Consider the following 20,703-nt stretch of genomic DNA (forward strand, 5'->3'; position numbering starts at 1 on the left):
CGTTACTTTTTAAATCTGGACAGGGCTTGCTTGTTTATTTTTAAAATAAAAAAGTTATATTTTTGGCAAATATAAAAGCCTTTTCACACCAAAAGTGATATGATTAAGCCTCAGGCTGAAGGGAAAGTACATTTACGTCCGTACATGAGAATGCAGAAGAAGAAATTTCAACACACTTCAGCAATAAAAAAACACACAAATGTTTGTCTAGAGTAATTTTTGCTTATTAGTATGTGAGATGAATGAATTCATATTCATATTTATGTTAGAACTACAGTAACATCTGATTTCTCTCAACATGGCGACAGGATTCTCTTGTAAATTAAAAAGTAATGCGTTACTTTCTAGATACTTGAAAAAAGTAATTGATTACGTAACTCGCGTTACTTGTAATGAGTTACCCCCAACACTGTATATATATATATATATATATATATATATATAAAATATGTTAAAAAAAAAAAAGTCACAATCCTGAATTTTTTTTTTAAATTTACATTAAACAACACGAAATTTCAAAGAGTGGCTCGAGAAAACGGCCGGATCTCAGTCCGATTCGTGAAAGAATCATTCAGTCCGGTTTTGTGAACCGATTCAACTGACTCACTAAAAAGATTCAATCCTTTTGAACAATTCATTCACGAATCGGACGTCGCTAGAGTAGTCACGTGATCGACATTGTCTTATTTTTTTCTCATCGAGCGTTCGGTTGAGCGATACGATTATTTGCGATATTTTGACGCGTAAAAGTGTTTTGTTTCGATGAGTTTGTTTTTTTTTTTTAAGTATTTGATATTCATGTAGATGCCGGCATTGAAATTAGAGCAGGAAATATTTTGAGGAAGTGGAGTGACAGCCCCGCTGTTAATCAAGATGGCAGGTAACGTTAACGTGCTTTAGTACATTTATTTAAAGCTTTATGAGGCGGTTTAAAGAGAATCGGCTCAGTTGTTATTGTTGATTTTATGACGTACAATGCCTTTTCAATTTTTCTGATGTATTATAGAAGAAAGGTCATGAGCTTGGTGAAATGTTAAGTGGATTAACACTAGTTGCGAGTTGTGAAGCTAGCAGGACAGACTGGGATATTATAAAAGTACTGTGATAAAGAACTACATCGGCCCAACAGGACAATTTATGTTGTATTAAATACTTTATGATGGAAATTATATAGTACATTTAAGTAAATAATGAAGATAACATAGCTGAGCTTACAGGAGCTTGACTGTCAGTTTGTTAGCCAGCCTGAGCGGGGTCGATTCCGGTTAAGTTAGCACGTTTGGTTAACTGGTCACCTTTTAAAATGCATTTCTAATGTGTCATAACTTCAGAACTGTTTGTATGTTGTTGCACACTACGATATGAAAGGTGTTTGGCAGACATCTTCGCCTAGTACGCGGGTTATTTGATGTAGTCAAACCTGAGTTGACATTTTAGTGAGATAAAAGTTAACACTACGATACATACCAAGGCTGTGTGTCAAAACCTAGTGAGCAGTCTACCTAAGCAGCACTTGCACTGACAAAAACATAAATGCTGTGTAGTAAGGTATCTTACTAGGAGGCTATGTTGTGAGCCACAGCAGCATGGCTTGAAACTGTCAGATTATCTACTATACCAGGGGTTCCCTAAGAGTTTAGCTCCAACCCTAATCAAACACACCTGAAGCAGCTAATCGAGCTCTTACTAGGCATACTAGAAACTTCCAGGCAGGTGTGTTGAGGCAAGTTGGAGCTAAACTCTGCAGGACACCGGCCCTCCAGGACCGAGTTTGGGCACCCCTGTACTATACACTTGCCGGGCTCTGATCTTAAGTTTATGGTTTGTTTCCCCAGGTCTGTCTTTGTATTTTGAAGATGGTCATGATGATTTGGATGACTGTGAGTATACAGAGCTCTTCAGCAACTTTACAAATCAATATCTCTCTAGCATTGTGACTTTGTGAATCTGATGAAACCTCTCAAGTACATGTCCAGGTCATGTTTCACTCGAGAAAAAAAAAAAACCTATGTATGTATGGATAGATAGATATTTTTGCTTAATGAAGTCTGTTTTAGGACCATTCATATTTTACTTAAATATGAGCTTAATTGTCAAGATAATGTCACAACAAAAATATCTCAATGGACCTCAAATATGCTATTTTTAATGTAAAATGTAATATGGACCTGCCCATGCTTTTAAGATTTTCCTCATTGTTTTTACACTATACAGTTGAAGTCAGTGTCTGGCAGAAGCAGCTTGCATATAATGGAATCCCTTTAACTGTTTATGCTGTAAAGCAGATAATTTCTCATTAAACAAATTCCCTATACTCTGTGTCACTCTGAATTTCTTTTAATAAGATTCCTAGTTTGAATTTGAAAGATCTCACATTTGATACCACCAGGTTGTACTAACAAACTCGACATTGATTTATACTCGGTCATTAACTGTCCATATGAATCTGTCTTGCAGTTGGATTCGATGACTATGGTTCAGAGTGTGATGGGATTCGGATAACAGCATTCCTGGATGCAGGCCAGGATAATCTCACCCCTCTGGGCCGGCTGGAGAAATATGCTTTCAGTGAAAACGTCTTCAACAGGTGAGATGTAAAGTGTGTGGTCTGCAGTATAAAACAAGTAACTATGAGACATGTAATGTGAGATGGATTTCAGGATGTTTTTTTTCTCTGAAATGCAATGCTCAGTGGTTTCTCAGGAGTAGTATAAGATTGTATGTCCATCTTGTAACTGTCACTCGAAGAGAAGTGAGATTTGATACAGAAAATATGAGGATAACTTTTTTATGGCAAAGAGGTGTAACATAATTTTAAAAGTTTGACCTGATATGACATTGGAGATTGGACCAGAGATACTTAGTAAGGAGCCAAACTTGTCATCGTAGAAGAACTTGGCTTAGATTGAACGTTTCTTGGGTGACTTCTAATATTTTGGCCTGGAAAGATTATAAACATTACTCTGGAAAAATTGTGTAGGCACTTTAAAAAAAAAAAAAAGTTTTGTGCTTATAAATTGAAAAAGCTCATGTCTTGTGGTGTCTTATGTTGTTCTTGATCTGTTTGTTTTCAGGCAAATTGTGGCTCGTGGATTGCTGGATGTGCTCCGGGAGTTCAGTGATAATGAAAATGACTTCATCAGCGTCATGGAAACGGTTGCCAGGATGTCTGAGGATGGAGGTTTGTATGACTTTTGCCTGTATTTGACTTGTTTAGAATGGTTGAACTGTCTGTAATATTGTGAATGTAATGTGATGTTACAGAACCGACAGTGCGAGCAGAGCTGATGGAACAGGTACCAAACATTGCCATGTTCCTCCATGAAAATCGGCCCAATTTCCCGGAAGCCTTCTCGCGGTATCTGGTGCCCATTGTGGTCCGGTATCTCACAGACCCTAATAACCAGGTGAGTTTTACTTAAAAAAAAAATGGCCTGTTCTTGGAATCGTTTTTCTTAATTGGACTAATGATGACAAATATCATTGTTTTTTGAGTAGGGATGGGTCAAAGGTTGTCAGCTAGTCAGCCATAACCAACTAGTAAGCACTAGTAAATAAATGTATAACAAAATAAATATATATTTTTAAAAATATTTAAATGTTATAAAATTATAATATAGTAATAATATTTTAAATGTATTTATTTTTTATATTTAATTTTCTTTAATTATTTCAAATATATTTAACATTTTAATTTTAATTATTTTACATTTATTTATTAATTAGAGAGAGAACAAGAGAAAAGTATTTTTATTGGAACTGCTTAGGGGAAAATTTTAAAAACTTGCCAGAGAAGGTTTTGGTTGCTAACTGCATGCTGTGCTTTGACTTACTTTCAGTTGCATCTCTAAATTCATCACTTTTGATAGCCATCTAAAAAGTTCTTTTGTAATAACTGCACAGTAAGTTTCACAAGATCGCTTGAGCAATGTTTCTGTTATTATGCATAATTTGTAGGCTTTTTTTCAGTGAACACTATGAAAATGTGTAGTGATTGGTTTGTTAAATATCTGTCACTTTCATGTTTGCTGTCCACATATCCTTAAGATATGCATCTGATCAGCTTTAGGTGTTGTATTGATCCTAAAGACCTATTTTATATATATATATATATATATATATATATATATATATATATATATATATATATGCACACATACATACATACAAATGCCTCATTCATTCATTCAAAGACCTATTATTCAGTGTTTCCTTAACGCCAATCGTTCAGACAACCCATTGAGTCGGTTTTGCCTGTGCTTTTCATGTAGGTGCGAAAGACGAGCCAGGCCGCTTTACTGGTGCTACTTGAACAGGGTCTGATGAGTAAGGCAGATATGGAGGGAAGGGTCTGCCCTGTGCTTCTGGAGCTTACTGAACCCAGCAGTGACGATGACTACAAGATCGAAGCAGTTGCGGTGAGTCTTTGTGTTAAAGAGAATGCGCTGCTGATTACTGGAAGTGGAAAATACTCATGGTAAAAATATGTAAACCATGAGTTTTCATAGGACTGAAAAGATAACTTGTTATATTTCCTGTCGTAACTTCATTCCATTTATGATGGAATGCATATCTGTTTACTGTCTGCATGATACTGTTTTAATTGTTTTGTGGGGTTGGGTTGATGGTGTTGATCTTTGGGTTGATGGTGAATAATGTTTTGTTGCAGATCATGTGTAAGCTGGTGACCATGTTGACTAAAGACACGGTGGAACACCTTTTATTGCTGCGCTTTTGTGAACTCTGCAGTGACGTCAGACTATTTCAAGTCCGCAAGGTAATGATACTCTCAAAACGTTTCATAATTCTTGGATGAGCTTAGAACTGGTTTATGACATGTCAAGTCTTTGTGGAACATCTTCATAGTTGATGTGATGAACTGCGTTGTGTATTAGGGCTGTCAAAATGGCTGAAAAACTAAATTCAAATTTTGTTCTTAAATATTATCAAAATTTGAAATGCATAATTTCAGTTACGGGTGAAGAAAAGCTTTTGGCTTCTCTCCAGAGGCCACAAGAGAGCGCATAGAGCAAAATATCTGTGGGGAAAAAAGTGCAAAATGTTTAAAATAATTTTTATAAACCAATTATAATTAATTAAGTTGCTTAAACAAAACAGCATCATGTATGTATGCATAGTTTAATACAAAGGGCGGGAAGCCAATCACACAGTACATTTTTCATTTAAAAATATTGAGATGCATTGGGATGGGGGAAAAAATCCCACCATAAACTCTTGATATATGTTTTTTATTTATTAATTTTATTTGGCTTTCTAAACATGTGGCTCCTTTGTGTGAGATGCGAGTGCAATGGTGATAGATGTCCCTCTAGAAAATGCGTGAAATATGTGTTCTGTGGGAACGGCTTGGTTTCAGTTTTGTTTTTCAATGGTTTTCAGTGTTCTCTTTTTCCACAATATTTTGAATGACCAACGCAGCAGCGCCGCATCTAGTGGCTTCAACTGTATAGGTTAACAAAAGCATTAAAACGCAACAACACTTATATCGTCATTGCATCTCTTGCGCCGCTGATAAGGCTGCCTCCTTAATGCACACCTAAAATGCGAATGCAACGTTTTTGCATTCGAATGTGGATATTTATTTGAAATTCGACGAATATTCAAAAAAAATTTTGACAGCCCTATTGTGTATGTCTGTGTGGGAAATTCATATGCCAAACATACACTAACAATAACCTTGTGACCAAAAGTAAATTCAAAAATGGCTCAAAAAAGTGAAGTTACTTAAAAAAAAATAATAATTTGTTTGCAGATGCCATTTGTTAATTTCATGAAAGCTACATGTATTTGATCAAAAATACAGTAAAAGCAATAATATTGTGAAATAATATGAATATATTTAATTCTGTGATTGCAAAGCTGAATTTTCAGCAGTCTTCAGTGTCACATGATTCTTCAGAAGTCATTCCAATATGCTGATCCTTCAGAAATCATTTTAACTTGCTGACCCAAACTTTTGGACGGTAGTGTATTTCCCTTTTTACAAAAGTGTGGAAATACCAAGTCCATGCATTATCATTATTATATCAGAATCCTGAGACAAATAAGTAACAATCAGAACACAATAGACAGAAATGGCTTCCAAAAACAAGAATCTTGACTCATTGAAGTTGTGTTTTGATACATGCACATATTTGTGACTATTTTGTCATTCAAAAAACTGCAGTGATAAAGCTCAGGCTTACTCTGTGTAGAAGACGTGAAGAATGTTAATCTACTTTTGCAACTCGTGCTGGGTTGGCAAGAAGCAATGTTGCTTGCGTTGCAACAGGCTTCCGTTTACAACATAACAGAACTCAATTTGACCTAATAGCAAATGCCTAAACCTTCTATTACACTTTTTTTTCTCACCGTCAGGTTTGTGCTGCAAACTTTGGAGAGTTCTGTTCTATTGTTGGCCAGGAAGCCACAGAGAAACTTCTGGTGAGACCTTCTGCGTTCCTCTTGTGCTTGTATTTATAACAAAACTGCAGTCACAGTGGGTCAGAATTAATGCATCTAATTATTTCTGAGTGCAAGACTGTGCAGATTTTTGTTGACACGACATGCAAATGTGTTAACCAGCACTCTCTCTTTGCCCTCACCTCAGATGCCAAAGTTTTTCGACCTGTGCTCAGACAGTCTGTGGGGTATTCGGAAAGCCTGTGCCGAGTGCTTCATGGTTGTTTCAAACTGCACTTCTCCGGAGGTGCGGCGTACTAAATTGTCCCCCTTGTTCATCAACCTCATTAGTGATCAGTCACGTTGGGTAAGAGCAAAGTAACACACACACACACACACACTAACACTGTGTGGTAACATGCCGTGACTCAGCATGTAATTTCTGTCTTCACTGAAAGTGAATGTGGTTATATGATGTTTAGTATGCGGATGTGGAGTAGGATTTTGGATCAGTGATATTTCTGACTTTGTTTTTCCACCTGTTTTAGGAATTTTCTATACATTTTTTTAAAGGGGCGGGAACATCTGCTTATATTCTTCTATAATTTTTCCTTTTCAGGTACGCCAGGCTGCGTTCCAGTCTCTAGGTCGTTTTATCTCCACGTTTGCCAACCCTTCAATCACAGGACTGAATTTCTGTGAGGATGGAACCCTCCACGAGATACCGAAAATCTCCTCAGAGCGGTAAGTGCGCATGGTTTCTGTTACTGTTTGTGATCGACTGGTTGTTGTAGTCGGTTATCGATTTTTACTGGAAGCCTTGTATAATTAGGCTTTTTTAAATAGACATTTATGCTTTTATTCAGCAAGGATGCATTAAATTGATTTAAAAAATAAAATTAGAATGAATTATAATCATATTTTTTTTAATAAATGCTGTTGTTTTGGACTTTCTAATCAAAAGAGAATACTGACAAAAAAGATTTCCATCAAAAAAAAGTTAAGCAGCACGTCTGTTTTCAATATTGATAATAATAAGAAATGTTTCTTGAACAGAAAATCAGCATATTAGAATGATTGCTGAAGGATCATGTGACACTGAAGACTGGAGTAATGATGCTAAAAATTCAGCTTTACGTCACTGGAATGAATTGCATTTTAAAATATATTGAAATAAAGATGGTAATATTTCATAATATTGCCGTTTTACTGTAGTTTTCATCACAAAATGTAGCCTTCTTTCAAAAACATTAAAACTATACATTTTTGAAACTCTTTTACGCAACAAAATGAATGAATAAATTCTAAATGGAGCTCTTCTGTCTTTGTAGCCACAGACACAAAGTGACCACCAGCAACTCCAGTAACAGCCGCAATTCCTTCATTGATGGTTCTCCAGACAGTCTCATTCAGCCCCGTTCAGAGCAGCTACAATCCACTTCAGATCTGACGGGCCCACCATCACATCATCCAGAAGGCAATTCCTCTACCCAGCCCAAAGAAGATGGCATCAGCCTGGGCCAACCTAAACACTCAGCCCCTTTGTCCCGCCAGCAGATGGACGACTGCACAGTGTTCAACTCCTTCAACTTCTGGAGATCCCCACTACCTGACATCACCCAAGACCTGCAGCTACTACAAGAAGAGGAAAGAGATGAGGTGATAGAGAAACAAGATGAGACCATGAGGGACACAGAAGGTGAGGGGAAGGAAGACGTGCCAAGTTTAGATGCACAAGGCCCAGCCACCAGCTCCCAGATCCAGAAGGTTTTGGACTGTCTTCAGCCCCACCTGGATGATCCTGATGTGCAAGGTGATTTGCAAAAAGAGCGCATACTTCTTTTGCCCTTTTCCACATATGGACATAGTTCTTCATTTTCCTGTGTGCTTTCCACTCGCAGCTCAAGTGAAGGTGTTGTCCGCTGCGCTGAAAGCTGCCCAACTAGAGAGTCAGAGAGAAGATGCAGATGAGTCTGTGTCAGAGAGTAATGGTTCCACAGGCTCCCCGACATCTGATGAGCTCAGTGCCATGAGTGAACTCTCACTGACGGACGCACAGATCTCAGACTCACCCTCCAGTTCACCAGTGCTGGTAGACGACTCTGAACACAGCAGTGAGGTGAGAGGACGACTTTGTAGTTACTAAATGTCAAAGAATGTTTTTTGTCTCGGAGGAAAAATTAATTGAACAATTATAGCATTTAAAAGAAATTCTTACTTTTTTTTTTTTAATGTTTGAAATTTGAAATTTAATTAAGGTTATAATACTTTAAATGTTAAATATTTATATTATTATTATTAATATTAATTACTGTCAGTACATGTAATTAAATTGATTAAAATATTTTCTTTTCATAGCCCTAATAATAATAATAAAATTATTTATTATAATATTATAAATATTTTATAACATATTTTAGATTTTAAAAAATGTGTTATTACATTCAATTTAATAATAATTTAAATGTAAAATATGTATTAGATCTCTTTTTTATGTTAAGATTATAGTTTATATTTCATTGGTATTAATATAATGTTTTATTATTATTATTATTATTATTATTATCAATAGATATTTAATCAAATTAATTGCATAGCAATATTTGCTGAGAAAAGCCCCCAAGTGAATAATCTATATTATTGTGCAAAAATACCAATATTCGATGTAGTGTGTCAATTAATATGAGGTCATAACAACAATAATGTTGTTTTAAATGTTTTTTTTTACGCTGCTGCAATTGTTTGACATGTCATGGCAACTCCCCATCTGCATTTTTATGTAAATCTGTTTATGCAAATGTCATTCGAAGGAAGTACTGCCACAGTAACTCTTCAGTAGAGAGTTCATTATACATGCATTTGTGTGCACACAGGAGTCAGACCTAATAGAAAATGTGGAAGAGGACAAAGATTCAGACACAGCTAAAACATGTGATGAGGAGAAATCTAAAGTACAGGTAATTTATGTAAAATACAAGCAACTTATGTTGCTTAAAAAAAATCTTATATCAAAAAAAAAAGAATTCTCACATGTTTTAACAAATAAAAATCTACTAGCTTTCAACTAGATTTCCACAGTATTCATGACTTAAGCGTATCAAATGTATAAATAATCTCCTTTTTACAAATGAACAGACTAAGTCTGCTTAATCAGACTAGTTCCCTAACAGTCATTCTTTGTTGTCTCAGAATGTAATTCCACAGCAGCTGCTGGATCAGTATCTGTCCATGACAGACCCCGCTCGAGCTCAGACCGTAGACACTGAGATCGCTAAACACTGTGCATTCAGCTTGCCAGGTGTCGCCCTAACGCTGGGCAGACAGAACTGGCACTGCCTCAAAGACACATATGAGACCCTTGCTACAGACGTACAGGTAAAACTTCCTCTTAATCTGTATTGCTGATGGTATATACACACATATATACATGTGTGTGTGTGTGTTTATACAGTATATATGTATATATATATATGTATGTATGTGTGTGTGTTTTAATATTATTAATTAAACCTTATTTTCTCCATACCATAATATTATAGATTATTATTGTTTGTCTTTATTTTGTAAATATAAAAAAAAGGAGAGGAATAGACACAGTAGCTTCAGTAGTTGTCAAATGAAATACTATTGAATGTGTTCCAGTGGAAGGTGCGGCGGACGCTGGCATTCTCTATCCACGAGTTGGCAGTGATTCTGGGGGATCAGCTGACTGCAGCTGACCTGGTGCCCATATTTAACTGCTTCCTCAAAGACCTCGATGAGGTGCGGATAGGAGTCCTCAAACACCTGTATGATTTCTTAAAGGTGAGAAAATGAAATTTCCTCAACTCAGAAGACAGAATATTCGAGCATTTTATACCAAGAGCTTTGAAAATGAATTGCTTATACTGAAAAAAAAAATGTTTAAGAATTATAATTTCAGACAGTTTGTATATTCCTTTTTTTTTCTACCATATGTTTAAATAGGGATTTTTGTTATGATATGCTAATTTGTTTAGTAGTTTTTATTAATATATTGAATTTGCTTTTATTTTTCATTTGTTTTTGTTTTTTTAAGTAATTTTGTGCTTTTGTCATTTTTATTAGTTTTTCTTTTTTAATAATATATATCTTTTATTTTTCAGTTTTAGTCATTTTAGCACTTTCAACTTAAGCTTATTTCAGCTAGTTGCCAAGGCAACATCTCATTTTCGTTTTAATTCTTCATCTAATATTTATATTGTGTTTTATTTCAGCTCTATTTCAATTACCGAAAACTATTTTTAATAGATTTAGATTTAGTTAACAATTGCCCCAACAACACTGGCCCTAACAGATCTTTCTGTGTCTTTTTTTTGTAGCTTCTTCATGCCGATAAGCGTCGGGAATATCTGTATCAGCTGCAGGAGTTCATGGTGACGGACAACAGCAGAAATTGGAGATTCCGATATGAGCTAGCTGAGTATGTGCTACTTTGTTACATGCTTCATCGACAAAGCGCCTTTTGTAGTTCTCAAGTGTGATCTCACTCTTGTGGCATTTGTCTGTCTGTGTATTTAGGCAGCTCATCCTGATCATTGAGTTGTACAGCCACAACGATGTCTATGACTACCTCAGACAGATCGCACTTAACCTTTGCTCTGACAAAGTGTCTGAAGTGCGGTGGATCTCCTATAAACTGGTGAATCATGTGCCCTTCAGCTTGTTGTCAAAAATAGCAGCAACATTGCCTTTCACTAACTGTATTGTTTACGTTTGTGTTCTGCTTTTAGTAACTCCACTGGACTGTTTTCAGCCTCAGCTTATAATACAGGTTTCCATTACCATCCACACTTGTATTTAGTGCTGACATTTTATCTTGTGAATGTGTGTAGGTGGTGGAGATCCTGCAGAAATTATATGCCTGTGAAGCTCATGATCTGGGTCTGAATTTCATTAATGAGCTCATTATGAGATTCTGCCACTGTTCCAAATGGGTCGGACGTCAGGCATTTGCATTCATTTGCCAGGTAATATTTACATCAGATTTTTACAGTAGCTAGGGCTGGGCGATATAGCTAAAAAAATGTATCAATGATATAATATACACATACTGGTAAAAAATGTATAGTCTGAATGCACTGTAAGTCGCTTTGGATAAAAGCGTCAGCTAAATGCATAAATTATTAATTATTAAAATTATTATAATTTCATATCGTTCGGTATCGATAATTATTGACTTTTTTTATAAAAAATTTTAATACAAAAAGCAATAGAAAAAAATGTTTTAATTTAACCACTGTATTTTTAAATTAACCCAATTTATTGAGACAAACAACAAATATTTTTGTTTTAACAAATCAAACACAAAATAAAAATTCAACAAATATCTAATTTCTAAAGTTTTATATGCAGATTAAATAGGTCTTAAGGAAACTTTTGTCTTGTCTCCCGAGGCCACAGGAGGGTGCAATGAGCAAAATAATGCAGCGCATTTAAATTGTCAACGCAAGGAAGTAACTCTATTAAAAAAACGTGCATTACATCTAAATTAACTCATAAAAATCAATATAATTTCGTAAATTGCATAAACGATTATGAACAAAACCGCATCACGTATTTATGCATTGCTTAATCCAAAGAACCGAAGCGCCATTCACACAGATTGCATTTAAAAACATAGGAGATGCAGTGAAAAGGAATAAACCTCCAAAAATTGGTGACGTGTTTTCTAAACGTTTAAACTGTTTTAACATTGCATGGCTTTCTATACATCTCTTGTGTGAGACACAAGTGCAGCAGTCATATTTGTCCGACTAAAAAATGCGCTAAAAATATGCGTTCTGTGTGAATGGCTTGGTTTCGGTTTTAACCTAAATCAAGATCTTCTCCACATTGAGCTTCTATATTTCTCTAATATTTTGAATGAATAACGCAGCAGCGGCACGTCTCGTGGGCTAGACTAACAAAACAATAAAATGCAGCAACGTACGTCACTTACATCACCGCATCTCGCGCACCAATGATGACACTCCCTGACGCACACCTAACATTCAAATGCAAATGTTTATTTTAAATTTGACTAATTCATTCTTTATTCACAATCTCCTCATCACAGGCAGGCACAGCACTCAATTCAGCATGTATTTGTGTTTGTGTGTGCTGTCTGCGTCACTCATAGCACGTGCCTATATCGTGCACTATATCGAACATTTTTTTTCTATCGTTATCGAAGAAGGTGTACCGTCGATAAATATCGATACCATTTTATCGCCCAGGCCTAGTAGTCACACCATCTTAACATTATTTGATTTAGCACAGTAGTTTTTTTCACTTCTCATTCATAATCTTATATTTTTGGTGCTGTTAGTTTCAATAAATATTTTGCACAGAGTAGCCTAGTACAGTAGTTTTTTCGAGACATTATGGGATTGATAATTCTGAAATTGATGATACCAGAATAATCTGGTAATAGACTGGTGAGCAAATAACCAATTAGGTCAAAACTCATGGCCATTTCTTGGTTATTTTATTTTTTATTTTTTAATGTATAACTTTTTTTTTGTTGTTGTTGTTTTTAGTTATATTGAGTGCATTATGCAAAATTCTCAAAAGCCCACTAGCTGAGCAAAAATGTTAAAGCTATCGTGATATATCTACCAATGTGTGAGAGTGATTAATTAATTAATTGTTTCCACATAGGCCATTGTGGAGGAGGACTGTATGCCCATGGACCAGTTTGCACTGCACCTTCTACCCAGTCTGCTCAGCCTCTCATCAGATCCTGTACCCAACGTACGTGTGCTGGTGGCCAAGGCGTTACGGCAGAGCGTGTTGGAAAAACGTAAGGCACACTAACACAAAACATAACATAAACATGTTAGAGGATGCATGCATTACAGGATGTTGACGCAGACTCGTGCCTCCATCATTAGGCCCTCCAAGGGCTTAAATTAAATTAATGGACAAAAATATTTATGAGTAATATCCTGCGCAGAGTGCATAGTGATTTTTGTCCAGCTAAATGCTTTCTAGAATGATGTCCAAAGTGCAAGCTGTCAAGTAAAGGCCATTGGCTATTTTCTGTGTGTGTGTGTGTTTTGTTTTTTATTGTTTAGATATTTCATATTGTTTATTTTATTTAGTTTAGTTTTATTTATCTTATTTAGTTTTGTTTTTATTGTTGTTTCTTCTATTTAATTTTTTTTTAGTTTTACGTTGTTTTCTTTTTAGTTCAGTTTTTAGGTTTTTTTCTTGTATTTTATTTAATATTGTTTATATAATAATTTTTTTAACTTTATTTTAAGTTTATTTGAATTTTTTTGTAGGCTAGCGACCATTTAACTTAACTTTAAACATAAACTGTCACTGTTAGTAGCACAAAAAATAAATTACTTTTCTAAATATGAAGAGTTCATTTGCAAAAACCGATAAACAGCACTTTTAAAAAAAAATTAGCTGATTGCCGTGCATTATTCTCCACATATAGCGCGATCTTAACCCTAAACACGTTTTGTCAAAAAAGCTGGTTTTGTCCACTTAAAAGGCATTGCGAGTTCACGTTTTACTGCAGAAGCCGACACGCGCCCTTGTTGTTTTTGAACAGATGCCGATAAGTCCATTTTAGCGAATCAGCGCGCTGTATTCAGGTCAGGTGACAAGGCTACTTTCACTTTGAAAAGACGTGCTAGCTGAGAGGAGTTTCGTCAAAGCTGACTAAAAGTGATCGAGGATGGATAATTTCGACCAACTTGGTGAACCTGTGATATCTTCTTCAGGGCAAAAAAGGAAAATAAAAGCTGAAACGTTTTTTTTTTCAAAAACATACTTTCAATGAACTTTAATTTTGTTTTAATTTTGTTTTGTATTTAAGTTATTATTATTACATAATCAAAACAACCCAACTGCAGTTTGATTGATATTACTTGGAATGAGCAATAAAAAAAAAACCTGATTTCTGAAAAAAAAAAAAAAAATGGGGTTATCGGTTTTTGCAAATGAACTCTTCATATGTATTTAGTGTAAGTGTCACTGCTGTTCTGATCACTTATGTCTGTGCTCTTATTTCAGCGTACTTCAAGGACCCAGGCAGCGCTTACTCAGATGAGCTGGAAGAGGCTCTGTCTGAGCTGAGGATGGACAAGGACAGGGACGTGCAGTTCTTCTCCACAATGGATCCCAACAGAAATGTCATGGACACATCAGCGCTAATTTAGCACCATGTACTACCCGCACACATGAACAAGCACCAGCAGGAACAACACTAAACGGATTCACAGACAAGTGTTTACAAATAGGAACTACTGACCAAACCTTCAAACACAGTGTATCCTTGTCCTCTCCTAATACGCTCCATATTTGACAGTGCATGCATATATTATGCATTTATACACAAAACAGGCCTCATTTATAAAACGTTTCTACTGATATGTAGCTAAATCTAAAATTGGATCCTTAAAATATGCAAATGTATGCTTATTTATGGCAGTACGACTAATACAGCCTTGCAAAATAATTTTCCACAGTGGTTTTCACCATTTAGATGATAAAATTGTGAGATTGTGTTGTCAAGCAATTAAAAATGAATGCAAAACAATACTTTTTACACATGAGGACTGCTCACTCAGCCTCTCACTTACACAGCCTCACTTTAACCACCCAAACACACACACTCACACCTTCAAACACAGAACAACCATCTCACCTCTCTGAATGGTGCAAGATTTTATTTGCACCTTTGCGGCAGCAGAAAGTATTTGGAGACAAGACGCATCTCAACAGCGGATTGTGTCGATTCTCCTCATCAGACGGTTCAGATGCTACCAGCTGCCCCTCCAAAGCTAACTGTACATTTGTAAGACTTCTTTTTTTTCTCCATTTAATTTTCTTGTGGATTTCTTAAAACAAAAAGGACTACGAAGACATAAGCAGACTGACACAGTGAAGTGCTACTAACTCAGGGAGACCTGATATTCAGATTTTTTAAAGCTGCAATGGCGCAAAATGGTATCGAGCCGAGCCCAAGTGATGCTGCAGAACTGTTGCCGCATTTACCAACCTCCTGTTTACCTGACCCTCAGGATCCAACCAGATTGTTGTGGGAAACGGGGTTTAGAAACCGCAAATGAGCAAATTTTTGCAGCTCAGGAGCCGAAAACCTCCCTCTATTTTTGCGCAATCCTTTTGTAGCTCACAATTTGCTATTGTCTTTCAATACTGACATTTTAATGTACATGTTTTGAGTGTGATCCAGTCGTACGTAAAGCAACCTCCTCGTCTTCCCTGATTGGTGGAGAGTGGTTTTATTTCTCACCGTTTTATAAATAAAAGGGGCCAGTATTTTAGAGAGCTGTCAGGAGTTGCTTTGCAGGCAACCTTTACAGTCACTAGATGACATATAGACACTGGACAACCAAAATTGTCAGACTTTAAAAAAAAAAAAAAAAAATTAATAAAATCTCAATTGGTTAATTCTGTGCTAAGAGGGCGCTGCTTGGTTGTCTGTGGAAAACACCAAAGCAAGCACACTGTTTAGTCGGATTTGCACTAGTTAATAAAAGCACACCATGATTCCTCTCATTCTGACAATTCCCAAATTTGCTTTAAAGTAAATAAGCTATTTTGTTCTTGTAGTTGATATAATGAACCATCCGTTTTTAAAAGCATGGTTGTGCTGCTCTTGGCATCGGTTAACTCGCGTCTAGCTGCTGATCGGTTATTAGTATGTGTGTTTTTATGGTTTATGTATTTAAATTAGGAGGACCGGACCCAAATCAGCACGTAAGGGCAAACTTTGCCAAGAGCACTTTACTATTCATTAAGGGTTCAGTGGAAAGAAGATTGCAGGTCCTTGTTTTATACAGTATATATAATAATAAATAAATAAATGAATGTGATGAATCGGATGAATCATGATAAATCAGTGGTTCAGATTTTTTTTAATAAGGCAACTTTCTTGACCAAACTCAAGTGGTGCTCGAATCTGGTGCATTTATTCTCACAGATGTGAACATGGAATGTTTATGGATTGTGTATATGGAATTGTTAAAAAAAAAAAAGGTTTAGTTTAGCTCTCGAATACAGCCCGAGATCAAATTGATATGTGATTTTATTGATGATATCTACAGGAGTCAATGCCAGTCTTTTTTTATGTAGCGATATTTGGTTTGGAATTGTAAGAGGGAAGTTGTTTTGCTTGTGTTCCCATGTGTGTGTTTGTGTGTGTGCATGCATCTGTGTGTCCTTTCTGTTTCTTTTTTCCCATATGGACCATGTTGAAAGGTGATAGAAATTTTGTTAGATTATATTTTCCCCAATAAATTCTCCTGTGTGATTTTACTGAGGCACTGACATCACTGATATGTCAACTAAACCACTTCATCTGTCTGCATATGTTCCGATCCACTAGTTTTCTTGTAATGTTACAATATTAAGATACAAGCATCTGATTTGATTCTTTTGCCCCCTTTTATTCTTTTCAATGTATCATGTTCAAAGATTTTATATCCTAACCTTTCAGGTTACAACCTTTGTAATTTTCTGTGCATCTCTTTTAAATACATTGTATGTATTATTATTTTTAGTATTCATTAATTAAAATAATATAAATTTGAAATCATTTCTCAGTTGTGCCTTTTATTCTGAAGACAATTTAGCCAGGAATTACTAAATCAAGTGATTCTTGAGCACCTTACATATGTTTGTAATATTTGAAGTGCAGCTAACAGTGCTAAAGATTTTGTGTGTGTGTGTGTATATATATATATATATATTCGATGGACTTTTGTTGTGTAGCGGAGAGAGATTTCACTTCCGGTTCGCCTTTTCCGGTCCTTTTTCCTGCTTCCCATTCAAGATGGTGAGTCTCTAGCCTTCGCGATTGATTCGTGAATATCTTTTAGTATATGAAATCTCCTTTATATACTAAAGAAAACTGTGTGTTCACTTAGTTTAGTTAGTAACGTATTTGTGAGATATGTGGGCACTCTATAGGGTTGTTAGTTTTAGTAAAGCGTTTGTGAAGATGGCTAGCATGTGCTGCAGAACGCGGCAGGGATGGGTCTGCTACTCTGTGTTTATGAAGTCAAATACTTCTCTTTAATGCTTATTATCGCCATTGGTTATTCAACGTACCGATGCAGGATGTGGTATAGTCGTTATTTAGCGTATATATATCAAGACCCTCAGCCTGTCCTAGTGCTTGAGTGTTAACTGAGCTGACGTGAAGAAGATTGATGCATCTAACAGCTTTCTAGTAACGTTATCATACAATTAAGAGTTGATCGACATGTTGATAATCTTAGTAAATTGGCATTTATTTTGATTGGTGCAGAAAAAAATTATTCTCTTATTTGGAAATATTAAGATCTGTATGTGGTTCCCATAGTAATGGAGCACCTGGACATGTCAGGAAAATCCCATTTTCAAATTTCCAAAAATAATCTACCTAAAGAAAAGAAAAAAGGTAATATGATGTCTTTAAGTGGTTCCCATCCTTGAAGTTAGGCATGCACCCATACCACTTTTTCCAGTACTCGCCCGATACCGATACTTTTATTTTTGGTACTTGCCGATACAGAGTACAGATACCGATACTTTTATTTTTGGTACTTGCCGATACAGAGTACAGATACCGATACTTTTATTTTTGGTACTTGCCGATACAGAGTACAGATACCGATACTTTTATTTTTGGTACTTGCCGATACAGAGTACGTTTTGCTCTATGTACATCATCTTTAATTTAATAGCATTAGAGCTGCTCCATTGCAGCGGCTCAGTACTGTAATCACGCGCTTTGCTGTAATAATGCAGGGAACCACTCGTTATAAATCTCCTAACTGTGATATTTTCAGAAATAGAAGTCGCGTTTTTTCATCTGAAACGTGCTGCGATTTATTTTCCAAAGCCACTCATATAATGCAGAAACGCTCAAGCAAGCAAAACACGCGCAACGCGTGCACGTATTTGTACTGATGCAGAATGAGAGGACAGTAGTACAACCTAACGCATTTCACACAGGCTGCTAGTTTCACAAGTCGTGTATGCCTAAGGTTGAAAATAGATGATGTTTATAGTGAATGCCCCTATAAATGGTCTTATTTTTACGATTAAGTTTTAATCTAAATGATGCGTGTGCTAAGTGAGTGAACTTCAAAGATCACACAACAGAATTGCGTGCGCGCACTCTCTCTCTCTCCCTACCGTTAAGTAACTTGTGCATTGTTTTACTTACTAGTTTTTGACATATAAGACAACTACAAACTTTCCAGTGATGTCTGTGAGAAAGATATATTCACTCGACAAGCTCGCGCATATGCGCCGCTGCGTGCTCAATCCACTCAGCGTGCTTTGTTTATCAGCTCGCGTACATCATCTATACAGGCGTTAATACTGAATGTTTAACATTATATTCATTGCATACATACTGTATACTTCGTAGTAGACATCCTTAACTCTTTTCTGCTGTCTGTTGTTCTGTTGTCGGTGTTTCCTTGTTTGAATATGGCGCTTATCACATGCTGTGCGGTATCGGCGTTTGGTATCGGGGCATTTTAACGAGTACAAGTACAGGAGACCAGTATCGGGCCAGTATAAAATTATACTTCAAGTAGGAATGCACCGATACCGATACTGGTATCGGTATCGGTGCATTCCTACTTGAAGTATAATTTTTGGACATTTTAAAGTAGTCGTTTCCTGATTATTTTTATTATTAATCCTTTAAAACTATTTAGAACAGTAAAATGACAATTTAAATTGAAAGTTGTTCCCATGGTAATGGAAATTCTGGAAATATAATTTTTGGAAATGTTAATTATTCCCATTATTATGGGAACCACTTAGATTTTTAATTTGATCATTTTTTAAAATTTTTACAGTTGTGATTTCCTTATTTCTATAACTTCCATTACTATGCGAACTGCATACAGAGCTAAAATTGTATTTTTAACATTTAATTCATTTTTAAATTTTGGAAAAATCAAATTTTCTGATGAAATTTAAAGTAATAACAATCTTAATTTTAGCATATGCAAGAAATGGCTCTCCTGGAGTAGAATTTGTATAAAAACTAAATGACAATTATTAAATTACTCACGAACAACTGGAAAATGAATGGAAAAATGTTTGGTCAGAAGGTGTAGGATCTTAAATTATGATCTATACTCTTAATTATTAAAGTATTTCCATTTTTACATGACAGACTAAGAAGAGAAGGAACAACGGACGTGCAAAGAAGGGCCGGGGTCATGTCCAGCCCATCCGCTGCACCAACTGTGCCCGCTGTGTTCCCAAGGACAAGGCCATCAAGAAGTTTGTCATCAGGAACATTGTGGAAGCCGCCGCTGTGAGGGACATCTCAGAAGCTAGTGTGTTTGACTGTAAGTGACTGCTTTAACTACCAAAACATTGTCAAAGACTTAGTGTGCACTGTTCCATATCATTTTTTATTCCTTTTCACTCCTATGTAGCGTACATATTGCCCAAGCTGTACGTGAAGCTGCATTACTGTGTTAGCTGTGCCATCCACAGTAAGGTGGTGCGAAACAGATCCCGGGAGGCCCGCAAGGACCGAACACCACCGCCCCGATTCAGGCCTAGTGTAAGTACACTGAAATTCTGTTGCAGGCTAATCTATAATAATTAGTAGGGTTACAGTGCATGCGTTGTATTTTGTTGTTACTTGGTGTTTATTTGCATCTCAGCATTTTCTTTTGTCTGTTTTTTTTTCCTGCAGGGTGCTGCACCCAGACCTCCTGCAAAGCCCATGTGAAGCAAATCAACGGTCACATTCTGTGCATTTTATGCAGAAAAATAAAAAAAATATATAAAACAGGTCCTGGTGTTTCATTGTTTTGATTGTTGCTGCATGATGGTTTGAGTGCATTTGTTACTGCTGTGTAGTTTGAGTTTGGAGCTCTGTCAAGTTTAATTCTAAATCCATCTTATCAGACTTAATTTCTGTTGTTATTATAATAGGTGAAAATATCCCCAATATTATTTTACAACAACATTTTTTTGAGCTTGGTCATAATATTAAATTAATTAATATTAGCAGTCAGTGTTGTTTTATATATTTTTCATAGCACTTAAAATAATAATAAATATATAAAAATATTGTTTCTCAAATAAATACAACTCAAAGGAATAATAGGGTTCTTTTAATACAGTTAACATTTCGCCTGTATGAATTATAGTAGAAGTGTTTAGTAATAGCTACATTATATGAAATAAATCTGGGGGAAAAAGCTGAGGATTTAAGATACTTCAATAAAATAACATTCATATTTTAAATAAGTTCATATGATGAATAAATATCCTTCTTGCTAGTTTAAAGCAATT

General features: G+C 35.8%; 2 protein-coding genes across 2 annotated transcripts; both read left to right on the forward strand.

Moving 5' to 3' along the window:
* Window positions 1-656: 656 nt before the first annotated feature.
* On the forward strand, window positions 657-15,808 carry LOC107554195 (serine/threonine-protein phosphatase 4 regulatory subunit 1-like). Its single transcript, XM_016236634.1, has 20 exons — window positions 657-880; window positions 1,836-1,880; window positions 2,458-2,587; window positions 3,075-3,181; window positions 3,265-3,407; window positions 4,272-4,418; window positions 4,670-4,777; window positions 6,379-6,444; window positions 6,611-6,769; window positions 7,022-7,146; window positions 7,734-8,215; window positions 8,304-8,521; window positions 9,276-9,359; window positions 9,592-9,777; window positions 10,045-10,206; window positions 10,743-10,843; window positions 10,942-11,062; window positions 11,256-11,390; window positions 13,063-13,204; window positions 14,431-15,808. The coding sequence occupies exons 1-20, from the start codon at window positions 874-876 to the stop codon at window positions 14,574-14,576; spliced, it is 2,814 nt and encodes a 937-aa protein (XP_016092120.1). The 5' UTR covers window positions 657-873; the 3' UTR covers window positions 14,577-15,808.
* Window positions 15,809-17,144: 1,336 nt separating this feature from the next.
* On the forward strand, window positions 17,145-20,198 carry LOC107554198 (40S ribosomal protein S26). Its single transcript, XM_016236638.1, has 4 exons — window positions 17,145-17,218; window positions 19,565-19,742; window positions 19,833-19,963; window positions 20,099-20,198. Exons 1-4 carry the CDS (start codon window positions 17,216-17,218, stop codon window positions 20,132-20,134), a joined length of 348 nt encoding a protein of 115 aa, XP_016092124.1. The 5' UTR covers window positions 17,145-17,215; the 3' UTR covers window positions 20,135-20,198.
* Window positions 20,199-20,703: the final 505 nt, after the last annotated feature.

This window comes from Sinocyclocheilus grahami, unplaced genomic scaffold (assembly GCF_001515645.1).
Source record: "Sinocyclocheilus grahami isolate Dianchi unplaced genomic scaffold, SAMN03320097.WGS_v1.1 scaffold493.1, whole genome shotgun sequence".
NCBI classification, from domain to species: Eukaryota; Metazoa; Chordata; class Actinopteri; order Cypriniformes; family Cyprinidae; genus Sinocyclocheilus; species Sinocyclocheilus grahami.

Bases quoted from the DNA above. Each gene is read 5' to 3' on its own strand.
- LOC107554195 (XM_016236634.1), top strand. The intron at 1,881-2,457 runs GTGAGTATACAG...TCTGTCTTGCAG, and splicing joins TCATGATGATTTGGATGACT to TTGGATTCGATGACTATGGT. The intron at 7,147-7,733 runs GTAAGTGCGCAT...CTGTCTTTGTAG, and splicing joins CCGAAAATCTCCTCAGAGCG to CCACAGACACAAAGTGACCA.
- LOC107554198 (XM_016236638.1), top strand. The intron at 19,743-19,832 runs GTAAGTGACTGC...ACTCCTATGTAG, and splicing joins AGAAGCTAGTGTGTTTGACT to CGTACATATTGCCCAAGCTG. The intron at 19,964-20,098 runs GTAAGTACACTG...TTTTTCCTGCAG, and splicing joins CGCCCCGATTCAGGCCTAGT to GGTGCTGCACCCAGACCTCC.